The sequence below is a fragment of the Chiloscyllium punctatum genome, chromosome 38 (genome assembly GCF_047496795.1).
Source record: "Chiloscyllium punctatum isolate Juve2018m chromosome 38, sChiPun1.3, whole genome shotgun sequence".
Taxonomy (NCBI): Eukaryota; Metazoa; Chordata; class Chondrichthyes; order Orectolobiformes; family Hemiscylliidae; genus Chiloscyllium; species Chiloscyllium punctatum.
The window spans coordinates 48073343-48093071 of NC_092776.1; the positions used below are offsets into that span (position 1 = coordinate 48073343).

General features: G+C 40.9%; 1 protein-coding gene across 3 annotated transcripts in view; it reads left to right on the forward strand.

The window, feature by feature from the left end:
- Positions 1–6529: 6529 nt before the first annotated feature.
- Positions 6530–19729, forward strand: part of rnls (renalase, FAD-dependent amine oxidase) — a 163845-nt gene continuing 150645 nt past the window's right edge. For all 3 annotated transcript variants that reach the window (XM_072557831.1, XM_072557832.1, XM_072557833.1), the window contains exons 1-2: positions 6530–6711; positions 11575–11680. In XM_072557831.1, coding sequence (XP_072413932.1) covers positions 6594–6711; positions 11575–11680 — 224 coding nt within the window. In that variant the 5' untranslated portion in view covers positions 6530–6593. The remainder of the gene's footprint in view (positions 6712–11574; positions 11681–19729) is intronic.

A 19729-nucleotide genomic window follows, 5' to 3' on the forward strand; every position in this document is an offset into this window, starting at 1 on the left:
AAAGTCACAGGTTTGGAAGATGATACCAAAGTCTTGAGGACACTCAACAGACATTGACATCTTTCTGGAATTGAGAACTCAATATTCACAATCCTTTCTCATCCATACATATTTCTCTTTCTTTCATACATACGTTTTGTTTGCATCAAAGTATTTTTCATCACTACCATTCTATCAGAGTCTCTGATTCTTGTGGACCATTCAAAATATTTAAGGTAGAACTCCAAATCTATAGCTTTCTTTTAAAAGGTGTTATATGTGAAATACGTTTGATAGCCATGTGATCAATTTACTAGAATGCATTGCTGAAATAAAGACAAGTTACTGATGCTATATATTAAGACCCCTCTGGAGACTAATAAGCTAAAAGAACTGAGTTTACCAGTAACCCTATTGAAAGAAACAGATGGACAAGCATTCTCTTTTCATAACCTTTACTTTAACAAATATCAACATAATCAGATGACTTGGATTCAGCAGAAACTGCACATTACAGTTAACATAGCCTATATAATAAAGATTGGTTTAATGGGTTTTCCAGCAGCCCCATTAGCAATTATGGTGCCCTGCACGGCCACAAAGTCAATCACAGGAATTTGTCCTCAGATAGTTCAACTCTCATTTTTTATACTGGATCTTACTACCAAGACACCTGGTGGCAGCTTTACTGCATTAATGCTTCATGGATATGGTCATCACCAAAAAAGGGTACCACAGCTTAGCTTTGCACACGTAAACCTGATGGTAGGGAATCTTCAACAAATTAAAGCTGAAACGATAACTTAATAACACTTTCCCTACTGTTGAATGCAATTTTCAGGTTTCGTTTCTCTCAGTAGCACCCCCCACTCCCACCAACCAACCCCCCCCCCCAACCCAACATCAACTCGGTGCCCCCCAACAAAACATGTTGCACAGCCTACCTGCTTTGACCTCCTGGTGAAATCCAACCTCCCAGAGATCCCTGTGATTCTCTTCTGAATTCAGTCAACCTCACTTTCCCTCGCAAGGCCTGATTTTCCCGAAACCTGATGTCACAGCCAGGAATCCAAATGACATTCCCCCTTTTCCCACAACCTGGAGCTTTAGCTTATTTTTCAGTTAAGGAATTAGGGTCCAGGAGATAAAAACAGGGTTTGAAATCAATCTCAATGTTTGTACAGCTCACACTGATTTCCCTCACCTCCCCCACTGCCCAGGCTGTAATGTTGTCAGAAAGTGGAAAGGTTATGGCAAAGATCCAGCAGATTGGAACTCCTGTCTCCAATGAAGATCTGTTAGCGTGAGAACACTGGAAAATCCAGTTTACAGCTTGTGCTCTTGTGAAAGAAAAGATTTGTTACCTAATTTTGTTTAACCATATCAAATGCGTTGCAATCAGGTTGGTATGACAATACAACAGCATGTTTTACTTAAGACCCGCTCAAAACTTTTGGATATAAAATTCACTTTAGGAGAACCACAAATTACTGTTGAATGTGGTCACTCCCATTGAGGTCCCTCTCATTTTCAAAGAACAAATCAGCAATTGATACATTTCATTGCAACATGACATGCAATTTGCTTATCTTTTCTATTATACATTTCAATAAGTTGCTTCTCTCTGCTGTACATAATACCAATAGAGGAAGAAATTAATTGTTTTCTGTCACTACAGGAGACCTTACAGGGAACTACAAATACCTAACATCGAGTCATAGAGATGTACAGCATGGAAACAGACTCTTCGGTCCAAACCGTCCATGCCGACCAGACATCCCAACCCAATCTAGTCCCACCTGCCAGCACCTCGCCTATATCCCTCCAAACCCTTCCTATTCATATACCCATCCAAATGCCTCTTAAATGTTGCAATTGTACCAGCCTCCACCACATCCTCTGGCAGCTCATTCCATACACGTACCGTTCTCTGCGTGAAAAAGCTGACCCTTAGGTCTCTTTTATATCTTTTCCCTCTCACCCTAAACCTATGCCCTCTAGTTCTGGGCTCCCCGAACCCAGGGAAAAGACTTTGTCTATTTATCCTATCCATGTCCCTCATAATTTTGTAAACCTCTATAAGGTCACCCCACAGCCTCCAACGCTCCATGGAAATCAGCCCCAGCCTGTTCAGCTTCTCCCTGTAGCTCACATCCTCCAACCCTGGCAACATCCTTGTAAATCTTTTCTAAACCCTTTCAAGTTTCACAACATTTTTCCAATAGGAAGGAGACCAGAATTGCACGCAATATTCCAACAGCGGCCTAACCAATGTCCTGTACAGCCGCAACATTACCTCCCAACTCCTGTATTCAATACTCTGACCAATAAAGGAAAGCATGCCAAACGCCTTCTTCACTATCCTATCTATCTGCAATTCCAATTTCAAGGAGCTATGAACCTGCACTCCAAGGTCTCTTTGTTCAGCAACACTCCCTAGGATCTTACCATTAAGTGTATAAGTTCTGCTAAGATTTGCTTTCCCAAAATACAACACCTCGCATTTATCTGAATTAAACTCCATCTGCCACTTCTCAGCTCATTGGCCCATCTAGTCCAGATCCCATTGTAGTCTGAGGTAACCCTCTTCGCTGTCCACTACACCTCCAATTTTGGTGTCATCTGCAAACTTACTAACTGTACCACACATTAAGGGTAACAGTGGGTAGTTATATCAATGTTGGGCTCAAAGGCCTGGAAGACCGTATGATAGATTTCCTCTGGTCTACTTATTGTAGTATACTTAAAATATTGCTTCAAACATCAACTGCCCCTTGAAGACCTTCAACTCGGTGGAAGATGCTCTTTGGCCTGCCTGAATCTTGTTGCTCTTCCAGTGTAAAGAGTTGACCTCAATCCAGTGTTGCAGACTGGCACACTCCGAGGTCCAGGACTACATGCTGAGGTTTGTACTCAAGCTTTGAGCAGCTGCCACGATGGCGCAGTGAGGAAAGACCACCAGTTACAGTCTTTCCGACAAAGCACAATGGGGGACCGTTCAGTTATTAGACCCTCCCGTGCCTCAAATATATGTAAAAAGTGTAATGTGTAGGAAATGCCTTTGGATTATTGGAACTGTGGGGAAAGTCAGACTCCAATGTTTGTTTGTTCCTCATTTACAAATATTGTATAGAACAGAACTGCTTTAGTCACTATGTGTGTATAAAGTCTTTTTATGAGTAATATATACTTCTGAAATAAAACGGAGACCATATTTTAAGTTTTTTTCAAAAATATTACTTCAACACTTTACTAACAGAAGTTTTTGCTAAGTTCTTGGGTAACTGTTTGGTTGGACAACATTAGTAATATTTATAGAAAGGTTGTCAGAACGGGGTCGGAGGTTAAGTCTGATGTAACTCTGCAGATGAGGAAGACTGCTCTCTTTGTGTGAAGTGAAAATGACAGTTTTAGCGTCAAATGTGTTGGCTGTAACTTACTTTGAAAGCTGCAAAGACCGTGCAATATTGGGAAGGTTTTAACATATCTCATGTCACAAAGACATGTTCAGACGTGTTTTAAATTCAAACAGGTTCGGAAGCGTAATTGATTTGTATAAAACAATCACTCGTTGAATTATCGGACAAAAAACAAATTGCAGAAATTTAAACTTTCTCCGACTTTGCCCTGTCTGATCCCGGAAATACACTCTTAAATCGTGAAAATGAAGAATGCTGTCATTTAAAGTCGACGGGGGCGGGAACACATCAAATCCAGTTCATTGGACACTGATTTGTAACCCCAATATCCTCTGCAATATAAAAGAGTACCTTTTGATCGAATTCTAATGTTATTCACTGACGATAGTATTGGGTTCGAGTGACGTAAAAAAAAGTCAATATTTGTACAGAATTTCTCCAATTTGTTCTGGTTTTAGTTTTATATGGCAGAAATGCAAGTTCACTTGTGGAAAGAGCATGTAACAGAGTCACTGAAACTTTTGACATTTATATCCCTTTGTTAAACCATATCCTAGATTCTTGGAAACTTGATTCCAGCACTTGGTCGCAGGCACAACTTTAACTTTGCACAGTGAACTTCAAAGCTGAAAATGTGTTGCTGGAAAAGCGCAGGTCAGGCTCATGCCCGAAACGTCGTTTCTCCTGCTCCTTGGATGCTGCCTGACCTGCTGCGCTTTTCCAGCAACACATTTTCAGCTCCGATCTCCAGCATCTGCAGTCCTCACTTTCTCCTCACAGTGAACTTCAAGCCACTGTTGTCCCTGTATTTGTTTCCTGTGCTCTACCGAGCTAAGTTACACTGAGCAAATACAACCTGTGGGCTTTCAACAAAAACAGAAATCGCTGGAGAAACTCTGACCACATCTGTGGGAAGAAAGCAAAGTTAATGTTTTGAGTCAGGTGACTCTTCATCAGACATTTACAGCCAAGAAAATCGTGGTATTCATGCTGAATTTTTTTCCTAGCTGCTAACAGCTCTAATGAAGAGCCACGGGATTCAATGTTAACTTAGCATCCTTCCGACAGATGCTGCCAGACCGGCTGAATTTCTCAGCAAATTCTGGTTTTTGTTTCAGTTCTGCAGTTCTTAGTTTTATATCACTGTGGGCTTTCACCACCCACTTTGCTGTACTGAACTATTAATGTTACAGACTTCTTTCAACCATTCATGGCTCTTCACATTTCCCTTAACCCTCAATAAGCAGAGCTAACTGCACTAGTAATTTCCTGAGCTCCAGCTACATAAAACCCATGTAGTTTAGTTGTCTCTTGCAACATAGATAACAGCAACTCTGCCTAACGTGCAGTCTATTTCTCTCTCTCTCTCATTAATTGTGATTTCTAAACAGCTCTTCAGTAATCCTTGAAATGTTTTGATTGACCTATTGAAAGGCTTGCAATAGGCCCCACTCTAGTTTCACGCAATTCTGTCTAGCAATAATGTTTTGGAATAGTTAAATGTAACAAACCCTCAGAATTCTCTGCTCTTCACATATTACCATTTTCACAGAATGCTGGCTTACAGCACAAATTTCGTACAACAACAAAAGAATTCATCACATCATCCAGAGTACTGATGTTAATACTAATTGCTTGTGCGGAGAGCTCACCTACTGTGAGGAGAAATTGGTTCAAGGTTACCATTCATGTGTGCATAGTGATTCTAAACATGGCTCTTGACTCATCCAATCTAAATTGGCTCAATTAAAAGAATCCAGTCATACTTTAGTGATTATCATGTACAAAGTACAACATCAGTTGACTACCATTAACTATTAATAACCCCCCTCCTAGGCACAATTCAATGTACAAAGGGCAGTGACTCCCTGTAACTATGCCTACAGTGCAACTATTAATATCATTATGGGGTCAGTTAATCAGTGATTGGAGTCATCTGGTGACTAATACTAAGCATAGGTCATTTTAAAAAAACATGATTTTAATGTTACCATGATGCATTACATTATTCAAATGAATATTTTTCAAAATTACACTACTCTGAGGATTTTTCGATGCCAATATTTCAATCATATCTATGCTTTACTGGTCCATAAGCTCCTCTATCCTTTAGATGAAGTATATCATGTTGCCATTTACTAATTGGCAATATTTTCCACACTTAGTTTTCTCTTTTGTCACTGGATTTGATAATGTTCATCAGAATAAACTTAACTCTGACTCTTCCTGGTCAGGCAAAATGGAGTGGAAATCATGTGACCTTGGCCAATTGAAAATAATTATCCTTTCTATACTGTACACTTCATTGAATATTGTTAATGTTGTTGATAACAATCTATTCTAGACGCACATGTTACTCGGTCCCCATGAAGGCTCCACCTCCTCAATTTGAACCCTTGCCTAAGGAGTAGGGATCTTCAGATTAAACTCAGCACTCGCCCTCGACTCTCCATGAGAGGAAACATTCTCTCAACATTTATTTTGTCAAGCCCCTTAATTCTAAGTGTTTCACCTCTCTAATGTTCTAAACTCCAGTTTGAGATAATGGCAACTTGCATTTCTAACATTTGCTCTTAGTTGAATTGAGCAGAGCTATAGTTGTCTATTTGGTTGGTATCTCCACACAGCTCAAGGGATCACAAGACTTGAATTTCTGCATGGTGTTCTTTTTCCCCAAGATCGCATTTCACAGGCCACCTTCCTATGGTCTCCTAACTTTACCCTCTCAGCCACCACCTCGTTGGATGCTGCCTGAACTGCTGTGCTCTTCCAGCACCACTAATCCACCACCAAACTTGCCTATCCCAACAATGTCCAAGGTAGTTTCGTTTCCCCAAGCTCCAAAAGCTTCGGGTAACTTGTGAAAATCCCACTTATTCAATAATTACTAAGCCACTCTGGTCTTGGTACGCTTCGCAATGTCTCTGATTTAAAATGCCTTTGTGACTTAGTGCAATGTGCCTTAGATTCTCGGGTGATGTCAGTAGTTGCTGGGCTTTTAAAAGTCTCTGATGCCTTGGTGATGGGGTTTCTTAAGCTCTCGGGTGCGTTTTGTTAACGTCTGATTCATGGGTTTGGTTCGTAAGACATCCCGGGCAAAGATTTACTCGGACAGCCTCAATGCTAGCTGCATGTGGTGGTGTGGGGCGAGGGAGCTGTCAGGCTTGGTAACCATTTAAAGCCGGCTGAAAAGCTATGGCCCGGGTGCTAATCGTTGGTTCCGGTCTCACTGGCAGCCTGTCCGCCTCCCTGTTACGCAGAGAGTTGCCAAACAAGCTACAAATCTTTGTCTGGGAGAAGGCGAGAGGCGCAGGTCAGTGCGGAAGCGGTGTTCCGGAGCACGTGACCCTGACCGGAGACTGATACATTCCAGGAGGCGGGGCCTAGCGCTAGTTTCAATAGAGGACTTTCCGGCTGCAGTTTCTCTACCTGGCCACCAGGTGGGGAAGATGTCGCCGTCAGAAGTAGAGAGAGGGAGGAAATTCCAGTCTCAGTACAATCTTCAGGGGGGAGCTTGTGCTCTGAACACAGAAAGCTAGCACACGGGTGCAGTAGGTTATCAGGAAGTTTTATGGAATGTTGGTCTATATTTCGAGGGAGTTCGAGTATGAGTAGGGAAGTCTAACTGCAACTGTACATGGTGCTAAGTAGACCACATCTGGAATATTGTATGCAGTTTTTGATCCCCTTATTTAAGATATCATTTCATTGGAGGCAGTTCAGAGAAGGTTCACTCGGATGACCCCTGTTCTGGAGAGATTATCTTACGTGCAAAGACTAAAAACATTGGAACTCTACTCACTAGAGTTTAGAGGAAAGCAAGGTGATCCAATATAAACATATAGATTCTTAAGAAGTTTGACAGGGTAAATGCTGAAAGGATGTTTCCTCTCATGAGTCTAGGACCAGAGGGCATAGTCTCAGAACAAACAGATACCAATTTCAAATAGAGTTGAGGAGGAATTTCTTCTCTGACGGTTTTGAGTCTTTGGAATGCTTTGCCACAGAGAGCTTTGCGGGGGCGGGGGGGGGGGGAGGGTACAGAGTCATTGCGTATGTTTAGGGTTGGGCTAGACAGATTCTTGTTCAATAGGGGAATCAAGGCTTACAGGAAAAACAGGAAAATGGATGTGAGGAATATTGGATGAGCCAAGATCCTATTGAATGGTGGAGCAGGCTCAAGTCTTCTAGTCTTATGATCTTATTCATTTAAGCAGATCAGATTTGACTTAATCTTAGCTGCTGTCCTCTTGGTATATACTCTGGGTGTTACTCAAAGGATATGTTTTCACGTTGTGATCATGAGAATACAAAACTTGCATGAAGGATGGAAGAGCATAATGGAGAGATGGCTGTTGGACCTCATGATAACATATATTAAGTCAAAAAGAGTTGCAATACCAATGCAAATTCTAAATGTTTCACATCAGTGAATCCTATCTGCAATGCAGATGCTGTCATCAAATAGGCAGCAGTCAATTTATGAACAGTAACACAACCAAAGAGGCCCATGTGGTGTATAAACGTCAAAGTGCACCAGTTAGGCCGAATGGCCTGTTCCTGTGCTACACTGATTGGAAATGTAGAGTTGTGACCAGATACCTATTTTAGATTCTACCCAGTTTTATGCCATGTTAACCTCCTACTGTGCAGGTGAGGTTAACATCTGAGCTTGGATCTAACTGATTCTTTCACTTTGAATTAGACTACTCCACCACATTGCTAGTTATTGTCCAGAAAGACAGGTAATGCCAACCTTCTCCTCATGCAGAAATGTATTGTTGTCCTTCATTTTCTCAATGAAAATCCAGCTTGGCAAAATTATCGAAGTGAAAAGTTCAACCCAGCAAATCACCTGATTCAGTAGATTGTTCTCTTTTAAAAGGGATCCAGCCCATCATATTTCCATTCTGCAGAGGTGTGGGCAGGATGCATTCAAGCTCCTCATAGGCAGTTTGTATGCAGCCAGGGAGGTGGGCAAATGTTAAGGAGAGTTGGTTAGAAGGCCTGCCACTGTTTTGTGGGATTTTATCCCAGTTTCTTAAAAAGCTGTTCCGCCCTCACCCCCTTTGCCCCTCCCCTTACCTATGTTAGCTCCATGCTCCTTCCACAGTCCTCCCACATTTCCAATGAACATTCAACCATATACAATATTGAATATTGGCAAGTCAAAAATCTGCTTTCAGAAAATTACCACTCTTACAAGCCTGTAACTTTGGCAAAAAGCAGAGCCATTATATGTTCAGTAACAGTACTTCACCACACTCACCCTTGTCCAAATAAATATGCAAAGATTGAAAGAATGAATTCAAAAGGAAGAATGACATACCATAAACTCACTAAGATGGAACTCAATCAAAGCAAACACACATGAAAACAGACTCTTGTTAAACTCATCTAATAGTGGTTTGTGGCTCAGCTAAGTATTCATCATAATAAGACCATCTGTAAACTGTATCAACAGAAACCTTTGGTCAGACATCTCTTTTTCCAACTGGCTTTATTTAGGGTGTTTAACTGAACTATATGACTCACAAAGAGATTAGTTTAGCTGGGGTCGAGTTTCACAAGTGGAAGTAGAGCATTTGCTTTGATTGACTGACATCTTTATGAGGGTATAATAAGTTATTACTTGTTTCTTTCAGTCTCTACATGTTTGTTTGGGCAAGTTTATGACAGTGTGAGATGAAATAAAGCTTCTGTTATGGCAATTGTAATGGCTCTGTTTGAGAGGTTATAGTATTGTAAAAGCAGCAACTTTTGAAAGCAGATTTTTAATGGATATTGATTAGGAGCATTTCAAGTTTTTATGGGGCTTATTGGTTCTATAGTGCAAACTGGACAAGTGGGCATAGAGGGTAAGAGGGCCACAGTAGGATCATGAAGGATATGGAAAGGGTATGATAGGGGTGTGAAAGGGGAATGGGGTGCTAAGACCTTTTTAATGTACCTTTCAAAATGTTCTCAAGTCCAAATTAAGTTTCATGATTCCTTTGAAGGAAAGCGAACTGGTTTAATTCCACAAAAAAATGACAGTGGGTGTGAGATACCTTCCCTGCAATGGAGCAGAACAGATCAGGTGGGCAGGTTGCCAACTCACTACCTGCGTCATTAGCACACAATGGGGGAAAATTGGCTGTGACAGGAATAGAAGCAGGAATCTCAGAGTTGTATCTTGCTGGTCATTTCACAAGGCCTCCAAAGCCGGTCCAACTCTGCAAAATTCCATTTCATAATAACAAGCTCCCATTCAGCATTCAGAATGAACAGATTTCTGATAAATATTCTTGTCCTATTTATGTAAATATTCAAACTATTCTGACTATTTATCATTTATGCTTTTGTGGGGTGCTTATTGGTTTACAAATTTTGTATAATTTAAAGAGAGATGAATATTGGCTAATTGATGTCAAGAAATTATTTTATGAGTATGATGCAACATTTTGAACCTAACTAAACTACATGTCTGTTGATTGCAGGTGGAGATTTGTGGCACAGTTTAATATTGCACTGTTCAGGCTTTTTTTTCGTTTTGCAGTCTTTGCAATTCAAATGCCTTCCAGAGGATATAGCTCTGTTTCCCACAAGTACTTATTACTTGTGAATTAATTCCCACCCATTCAAGCAGAGCTCAGGACCTCTTTACTGCTTCGACCACAGGAAACTGTAGGATAGAAGGCAGTGAAAATTAATTTTTAATTTTTAAGTATCAGGTAATCCAATTATGGAAAATAGCAAAACATTATGGAAATGTAGAATAGTTGAGCCAGCATTTGAAGGTGAAAAGCCAAGTTTTGGATGTGAACTTTCAAACATATGTAATAATGGAGACTAGTCTTCATGTACAAAGTATTTGAGCATAAATAGAACAGCAGACTTTTTTTATAGTGCTTTTCACAACCTCAGGACATCCTATAGTACATCGCAGACAATGAATTAGTATCTGTAGTGTAGTCATTACTTTATTGCATACTGGATTAGTGGTGCTGGAAGAGCACAGCAGTTCAGGCAGCATCCAACGAGCAGCGAAATCAGCCAATTTGTGCACAGCAAGCTCCCACATACAACAATGAGGTAATAAACAGAGCATTTGTTTCCATGCTGTTAGTTGAGAAATAAATGTTGGGCAGGTGGAACTTTTTGTAAGAGTAGCACATGATCTCTGCCAACCAGCTGCGAGGGCAGACATACTAGATTTGTTTGAATATTTAAACATTTACTCAGGCGTTGACTCTGTGTCTGTATCGGAGATTCTTTTATATGCTGTTTGGTCTCCTTTGGCTAATTCCCAGATTCTTGCTATTTCCAACAAGTGCCATATTTGCTCTGTTTCTCCTAGCCTTAATTGTGCATTGAGTAAGAGAATTATAGGGAGAGAGCCAACCTCTACTGATCCTATTCATGATGAAGATTCTATATTTTCTACTGTCGTAAGCCAATAAGGCAGAAGTAATGGTACAAATAATGGGCAGTATGTTGGAACATGGGTTCTAAAACAGGTAAAATGAAAACAAAGTGGCAGATAAACCCAGCAGGTATGTGGAGAGAGAAACAGAGTTAATGTTTTGATATGACTCTTCTTCAGAACTCGACTTCTGTCACTACAGATGCTGTCAGACCTGCTGAGTTTCTCCAACATTTTCTGTTTTTACTTCCTGCACCTGTAGTATTTTTCTTCTATTCAAAACAGGAAATATGAATCTTGCAATACTGACTCGAGCAAATAAGGACACTGTCTGATTGATTGCATCTCCATTTGGTGTGCTGACAACTTAAATAATGTGTGACATCAGTGTTTCCCCTTAAATGTTGGAGCAAAGTTGCTTCTATTTGCTCCACCCTAACTCTAGTAAACATAGTATTTAGACATCCTTTCTGGCCATGTAAGCAAAATGTAGTAATTTTTACTACCGCCTGAGTTAAAATAGTTTCTAGGACATTTCCCTCTTTGTTGCCACTGCGTATGATAACTAGTATATTACGTTTGCAGATTTGATCAGCAATATTAATGCTACCTTCAAAGAAATGCTCTCTAAGTTGTACATTGATCATACCAGAGTCCAGACATATTTCTGAAGTATCTGAATTGTATTTTGTAGAGCATAGTGTGAAGAATATAGATTATGGGAAGTCAAAGGGAATAAGAGCTCTCAGCGTCAAATGTTTTTGCTTTAAGGAGGAAGAATGAACACCAGCAGAAGTCCCCATGACCCAAACTGTGTGGCTGATCTGGGAGCACAATACATTACAGTAACACCATTCTATGCAGAAAAGCATCAGAGGTATTTGAAAAGATTCTTATTGTATGTAATTCAGTATCCCATGAGTTAACTATATTATATTTTAAAACTATGACAATTGCACTTCACTGTTAAGTTTATTGTAATTTGTTGGTAAATGTGAGCAACAGTGTTTATTGAATGATATCAATTTTCTCTCAGAATTAACACCATGTCTATAATTATACACTATATAGGTTGTATTAAATTGTAGCAGCCTTTTATAATTTAGTATAGTTTTCAAAATCTGTATTCTATCTGTATGAACAAGGACTTATATAACCTTACTTAGTTTGGGGAGAGAGAGAAGAGCATTAAGCTATTTTAACTGTGGTACTTTCATACAGAAGTGTGTTCCCTTGTTATTTCTATCACAACTGTATCGGGTCTCAATTTGTTAGCAAGCAATTTCTTATGTCAAGGACCTACTGACAGCACCTTTTGGAAAACACACATGTACTGTGAGGCTGAATAAAAAAAAGAGCAGAATTGATCTAAGACTGTCACAGTGGCGTAACCTGAAGTGTTAGAGCTTGGCCACTAAGAAGTACTTGTTCACAAAAAATGTTGAGGAGATCTGCATCTGTCTCCCCCAAAAGGCTGTAAGATCCTGGAGGTTCAACGAAAATATTCAGAATGAGATTTATAAATATTTGTTTGGTAAGAGTGTTAGATGGTATGGAGCAAATACAGAACAGGTTAATATGAAACACAATTAGATTGTATTTCTTCAAGACATCATGTGTAAGATGAGGTAACACTGATATTAACAATCACATGCGTTCAGGACTCTGAGAAGAGAGAGTGGAATAACTTGTATGGGAGAATGGTCAGTAAAGATCAGTAAATAGAAGAGTATTCATTGAATAGAAGAGTATTCCAGAACTCCTGGGGGTCAGACCATAATCATTCTTAGTAAAGGTACAGATTGAGATGCAGCACACTTAAAGAGGAGACAGTACTGTGTAAGGAAGCAGGCACTTAGCACTGCGGGACAGAACTCCCAAAATGCATCCATGAGAGTGAGCAACCAAGGCTGGTATCAGTAAAGACAGATCAAATCAAAATGGAATTGAGGCACAGGTCGATCATAAACTAATCGAATGGCAGAACAGTTTCCTGTTCCTGTGCACTTAGAATAAATTATTAGTATGAGTGAAGAATAAGACATATTTTGCCTTTGTACTGTGGAGCAGTGTATTGTAGTCCTAACCGGAATGGTGGATGCACTTCTCTTTGTAGACCACTGTAGGAGCTGCTGATCCACTTATGCACATACAAGTCAGTGGTAGGGATAGACAATCTGGTTTCTCAAGCTCCAACATTCGATAAAATCAATGGCTGATCTGAACTGGTCAAGGACCTGAAAGAAAGTTATCTGCTGCTATATTGAGCTGTGAAGATCAGGGAAGAACGTGGGGGGGAAAAGAAAACAACTGAGGTATATTATCTTCATACATTATATTGAAAAAGAGTTATTAATTTATGCCACATTTGAGTCCAATTCTTTACCTGGGCAGGTTTTAGGTCAGTGATTCAGGAAAGTTGTTTTCTTTCTCTCACTCTCTCTCTATTATGAATTTTATTGGGCATTTTCAATTCCAGTATCAACACTAATCTGTAAGTTAACTGACCGATGTTGAGAAGTCACCGGATAGGATCTTAATACAAGCTTTTGAATGTTGTCTGGTCGTCTTTGGAAGTTGAATTTAAATTTCATTGAAAAGCAACTTATGTGTTTGAATGAATTTCTTCCTCTTCTAATTTTGTATACATTGTACTCCAGCACCAGAGAATAATGTTTAACAGATTTCCATTTCAATTATACTATTTACATTTTTGTGTTTGGTTGTTAATTCTTAGTTTTTAGCTTGAAGGATTTACTCTGTTATGTTTGGCATTGGTTGGTATTCACAATATCCTATCATCCAAGATGAGTCTAAGAGAAAAGAATCTTCAGTCCATTTGATTGACCACAATACTGACCCTACACTTCCCATTACAGTGCAACAGTTCATGTTGCGACCCACGCCAGGAGATGCATGTCCAGGTGTAAATAAGTATGCCCCGACAACTGTTCAATACTTAAGTCTAGATTAGAGTGGTGCTCGAAAAGCACAGCAGGTCAGGCAGCATCTGAGGAGCAGGAAAATCGACGTTTCGGGCAAAAGCCCTTCATCAGGAATGGAGGCAGGCCTAACTGTTCAATACTTGCATTTTAACCTTGCTGTCCATAAACTTGCACTGTGTTGGGCTCTGTCTGATGTGTCTGAAAGCACTACTCCAGGTTTATTCACTTCATTCCAGTCAATATTTCATGCTTTTCTATAAAGTACCCCCTGATAGAGTCATAGAGATATACAGCACAGAAACAGACCCTATGGTCCAATCATCCATGCTGACCAGATATCTCAACCTAATCTAGTCCCACTTGCCAGCACTTGGCCCATATCCCTCCAAACCCTTCCTATTCATATACACATCCAGATGCTTTTTAAATGTTGCAATTGTACCAGCCTTCACCACTTCCTGTGGCAGCTCAATCCATACACGTACCACCCTCTGCATGAAAAGTTGCCCCTTAGGTCTCTTTTATATCTTTCCCCTCTCACCCTTAACCTATGCCCTCTAGTTCTGGACTCCCGACCCCAGGGAAAAGACTTTGCCTATTTACCCTATCCATGCCCCTCATGATTTTGTAAACCTCTATAAGGTCACCCCTCAGCCTCCGATGCGCCAGGGAAAACAGCCCCAGCCTGTGCAACCTCTCCCTATACCTCAAATGCTCCAACCCTGGCAACATCGTTGTAAATCTTTTCTGAACCATTTCAAGTTTCACAACATCCTTCCAATAGGAAGGAGACCAGAATTGCATGTAATATTCCAAAAGTGGCCCAACCAATGTTCTGTACAGCGGCAACATGACCTCCCAACTTCTGTGCTCAAACCTTTGACCAATAAAGGAAAACATATCAACCACCTTCTTCACTATCCTATCTACCTGTGACTCTACTTTCAAGGAGCTATGAACCTGCACTTCAAGGTCTCTTTGTTCAGCAACACTCTAGAGGACCTTACCATTAAGTGTACAAATCCTGCTAAGATTTGCTTTCCCAAAATGCAGCACCTCACATTTATCTGAATTAAACTCGATCTGCCACTTCTCAGCCCATTGGCCCATCTTGTCAAGATCCTGTTGTAATCTGAGGTAATCCTCTTCACTGTCCACTACACCTCCAATTTTGGTGTCATCTGCAAACTTACTAACTGTACCTCTTATGTTCGCATCCAAATCATTTATGTAAATGACAAAAAGTAGAGGACCCAGCACCAATCCTTGTGACACTCCACTGATCACAGGCCTCCAGTCGGAAAAACAACCCGCTACCACCACCCTCTGTCTTCTACCTTTAAGCCAGTTCTGTACAAACTGGCTAGTTCTCCCTGTATTCCATGAGATCTAACCTTGCTAACCAGTCTCCCATGGGGAACCTTGTTGAACTCCTTACTGAAGTCCATATAAATCATATCTACCACTCTGCCCTCATCAATCCTCTTTGTTACTTCTTCAAAAAACTCAATCAAGTTCTTGAGATATGATTTCCCACGCACAAAGCCGTGTTGATTAGATTAGATTCCCTACAAAATGGAAACAGGCCATTTGGCCAAATAAGTCCACACCAACCCTCCAGAGAGTAACCCACCCAGACCCATTCCCCTACCCTGTACGTACCCCTGACTAATACACCTACCACTATGGGCAATTTAACATGGCCAATTCACCTAACCTGCACATCTTTGGACTGTGGGAGGAAACCAGAACACCCAGAGGAAATCCATGCAATCATGAGGAGAATGTGCAAACTCCACACAGACCATTGCCCGGGGCTGGAATTGAACCTGGGTCCCTGGCGCTTGAAGCAGAAGTGCAAACCACTAATCCACTGTGCTGCCCATGTCCTTTTCCATAGTAAACACTGATGCAAAATACTCATTTAGTATCTCCCCCATCTCCTGCGGCTCCACATAAAGGCCACCTCGCTGATCTTTGAGGGGCCCTATTCTCTCCCTAGTTACCCTTTTGTCCTTAATGTATTTGTAAAAACCCTTTGGGTTCTCATTAACCCTATTTGCCAAAGCTATCTCATGTCCCCTTTTTGCCCTCCTGATTTTCCCCTTAAGTATACTCCTACTGCCTTTATATTCTTCTGAGGATTCATTCAATCTATCCTGTCTGTACCTGACATATGCTTCTTTCTTTTTCTTAACCAAACCCTCAATTTCTCGAGTCATTCAGCATTCCCTACACCTACCAGCCTTTCCTTTCACCATAACAGGAATATACTTTCTCTGGATTCTTGTTATCTCATTTCTGAAGGCTTCCCATTTTCCAGCCGTCCCTGTACCTGTGAACATCTGCCTCCAATCAGCTTTTGAAAGTTCTTGCCTTATATTGTCAAAATTGGCTTTTCTCCAATTTAGAACTTCAACTTTTAGACCTGGTCTACCCTTCCCCAGCACTATTTTAAATCTAATAGAATTACGGTGGCTGGCCCCAAAGTGCTCCCCCACTGACACTCAGTCACCTGCCCTACCTTATTTCCCAAGAGTCGGTCAAGCTTTGCACCTTCTCTAGTAGGTACATCCACATACTGAATCAGAAAATTGTCTTGTACACACTTAACAAATTCCTCTCCATCTAAACCCTTAACACTATGGCAGTCCCAGTCAAAGTTTGGAAAAGTAAAATCCCCTACCATAACCACCCTATTATTCTTACAGATAGCTGAGATCTCCTTACAAATTTGTTTCTCAATTTCCCTCTGACTATTAGAAGGTCTATAATACAATCCTAATAATGTGATCATCCCTTTCTTATTTCTACCCAAATAACTTTGCTGGATGTAGTTCCAGGAAAATCCTCCCTCAGCACAGCTGTAATGCTATCCCATATCAAAAACACCACTCCCCCTCCTCTCTTGCCTCCCTCTCTATCCTTCCTGTAGCAATTGTATCCTGGAACATTAAGCTGCCAGTCCTGCCCATCCCTGAGCCATGTTTCTGTAATTGCTATGATATCCCAGTCCCATGTTCCTAACCATGCCCTGAGTTCATCTGCCTTCCCTCTTAGGCCCCTTGCATTGAAATAAATGCAGTTTAATTTATTAGTCCTACCTTGTCCCTGCCTGCCTTCACTGTTTGACTCGCTTCTGTTCTCAACTGTATCGGTGTCAGATTGACCTCTTTCCTCACTATCTCTCTGGGTCCCATCCCCCCACCTTACTAGTTTAAATCTTCCCAAGCAACTCCAGCAAATTTCCCTGCCAGTATATTAATCCCCTTCCAATTTAGGTGCAATCCGTCCTTCTTGTACTGCTCACTCTACCCCGAAAAAGATACCAATGATCCAAAAATGTGAATCCTCCTTCCATACACCAGCTCCTCAACCATGCATTCATCTGTTGTATCCTCCTATTCCTGCCCTCACTAGCTCATAGCACCAGGAGTAATCCAGATATTTCTAAGCACGGGGATCTCCTTTTTAAATTCCTGCCTAACTCTCTGTCATCTCCCTTCAGACACTCAACCTTTTCCCTTCCAATGATCTCTTGCTGGCCCCTCTCCCCCGTGAAAACATTCTGCACCCTCTCTGAGACATCCTTGATCCTGGCACCAGGGAAGCAAACACCATTCTGATTTTTTGCTGCTGGCCACAGAAATGTCTGTCTGTACCTCGGACTAGAGAATCCCCTAACACAATTGATCTCTTGGAATCCAATGTACCCCTCATTGCATTAGAGCCAATCTCAATACCAGAGACATGGCTGTTCGCGCTACATAACCCTGAGAATCCTTCCCCCCTACATTTTCCAAGACTGCATACTTGTTTGAAATGGGTCTAGCCTCATAAGACTCCTGCACTAGCTGCCTACCTCTCTTACCTTTCCTGGAGTTAACCCATCTATGTGACTGTATCTGAGACTCCCCCCCCCCCCCCCCTTCCTATAACTGCCATCCATCACATACTGTTGTTGTTGCAAATTCCTCATTGCTTCTCTCTGTCTCTCCAACCGATCCATTTCATCTGATAAGATTTGCAACCAACCACATTTATGGCAGATATAGTCCACGGTAATCCTTAAATTCTCCTTAAACTCTCACATTTGATAAGAAGCACATTTCACTCTATTAAAGGCCATTTTTGCTTCTTCACAATTTATTGACCCAGAAAGTAACACCGTCTTATTCCTCTACAAACATTGCCCCAGGTTAAATTAATATTTGTGGCTTATATTTTAACTTTAATCAAGAGACATATCTCCAAAAACATATAATCAAGAAAGAACCCACTCTACTTACTACTGCAGCCTTTCTGTAGGTCACACTTAAATCAACAATACACTTATCTGTTTCTGTGTGTGAACTTCACCCAACAGTTCCTTCAAGATCAGTTGTCCTTAAAAAAATTGTTTTTCAATTTCCCACTGACTATTAGGAGGTCTATAATACAATCCCAATAACGGGATCATCCCTTTCTTATTTCTCACTTCCACCTAAATAACTTCCCTGGATGTATTTCTGGGAATATTCTCCCTCAGTACAACTGTAATGCTATCCCTTATCAAAAATACCACTCCCCCCTCCTCTCATGGCTCCCTTTCTGTCCTTCCTGTACATTTGTATCCTGGAATATTAAGCTGCCAGTCCTGTCCATCCCTGAGCCACATTTCTGTAATTGCTATGATATCCCAGTATGTTCCTAACCATGCCCTGAGTTCATCTGCCTTCCCTGTTAGATCTCTTGCATTGAAATAAATGCAGTTTAATTTATCAGTCCTGCCTTGTTCTCTGCTTTGTCCCTGCCTGCACTGACTGTTTGACTCACTTCTTTTCTCAACTGTACAGTCTCAGATTGGTCTCTTTCCTCTCTATCTCCCTGAGTCCCCGCCCCCACCTTTCCAAGTTTAATCTTCCCGAGCAAATCTCCCTACCAGTATATTAGTCCCCTTCCAATTCAGGTGCAATCTGTCATTCTTGTACAGGTCACTTCTACCCCAGAAGAGATTACAATGATTCAAAAATGAGAATCCTTCTCCCATACACCAGCTCCTCAGCCATGCATTCATCTGCTCTATCCTCCTATTCCTATCCTCACTAGCTCACAGCACCGGGAGTAATCCAGATATTGCTACTCTTGAGGACCTCTATTCTTAAAATTCCTTCTTAACTCTTTATATTCTTCCTTCAGAATCTCATCCTTTTCCCTTCCTATGTCATTGGTTCCAATATGTACAATGACCTCCTGCTGGCCCCTCTCCCCCGTGAGAACATTCTGCACCCTCTCTGAGACACCCTTGATCCTGGCACCAGGGAGGCAATGCACCATGCTGATTTTTTTGCTGCTGGCCACAGAAACATTTGTCTGTGCCTCTGACTAGAGCGCCCCTAACATAATTGATCTCTTGGAACCCAACATACCCCACATTGCATTTGAGCCAGTCTCAATACCAGAAACCTGACTGTTTGTTCTACATTCCCCTGAGATTCCATTATCCCATATATTTTCCAAAACAGCATACTTGTTTGAAATGGGGAGAGCCACAGAAGACCCCTGCACTACCTGCCTACCTCTCTTACATATCTTGGAGTTAACCCATCTATATAACTGTAACTGTGACTTTTCTCCCTTCCTATAACTGCCGTTCATCACACCGCCCAGCTGTTATAATTCCCTCATTGCCTTTAACTGTCGCTCCAACTGATCCATTCAATCTGATAGGATTCGCAATGGCATTTTTTTGCAGATATAATCCTCAGTAATATGTTAACTCTCCCTAAACTCCCACATCTGACAAGAAGAACATAATACTCTACTCAGAGCTATTTTTGCTTCTTCCAACCTATAGACCCAAAAAGCAGTGATGGCTTATATTTTTAAATTTAATCAAGAGACATATCTCAAAAACATATAATCATGAAAGAATCCACTCTACTCACTATTGTAGATTTATAGCAAGGCTATATTAAAACTGTTCACTTCTCTGTTTCTGT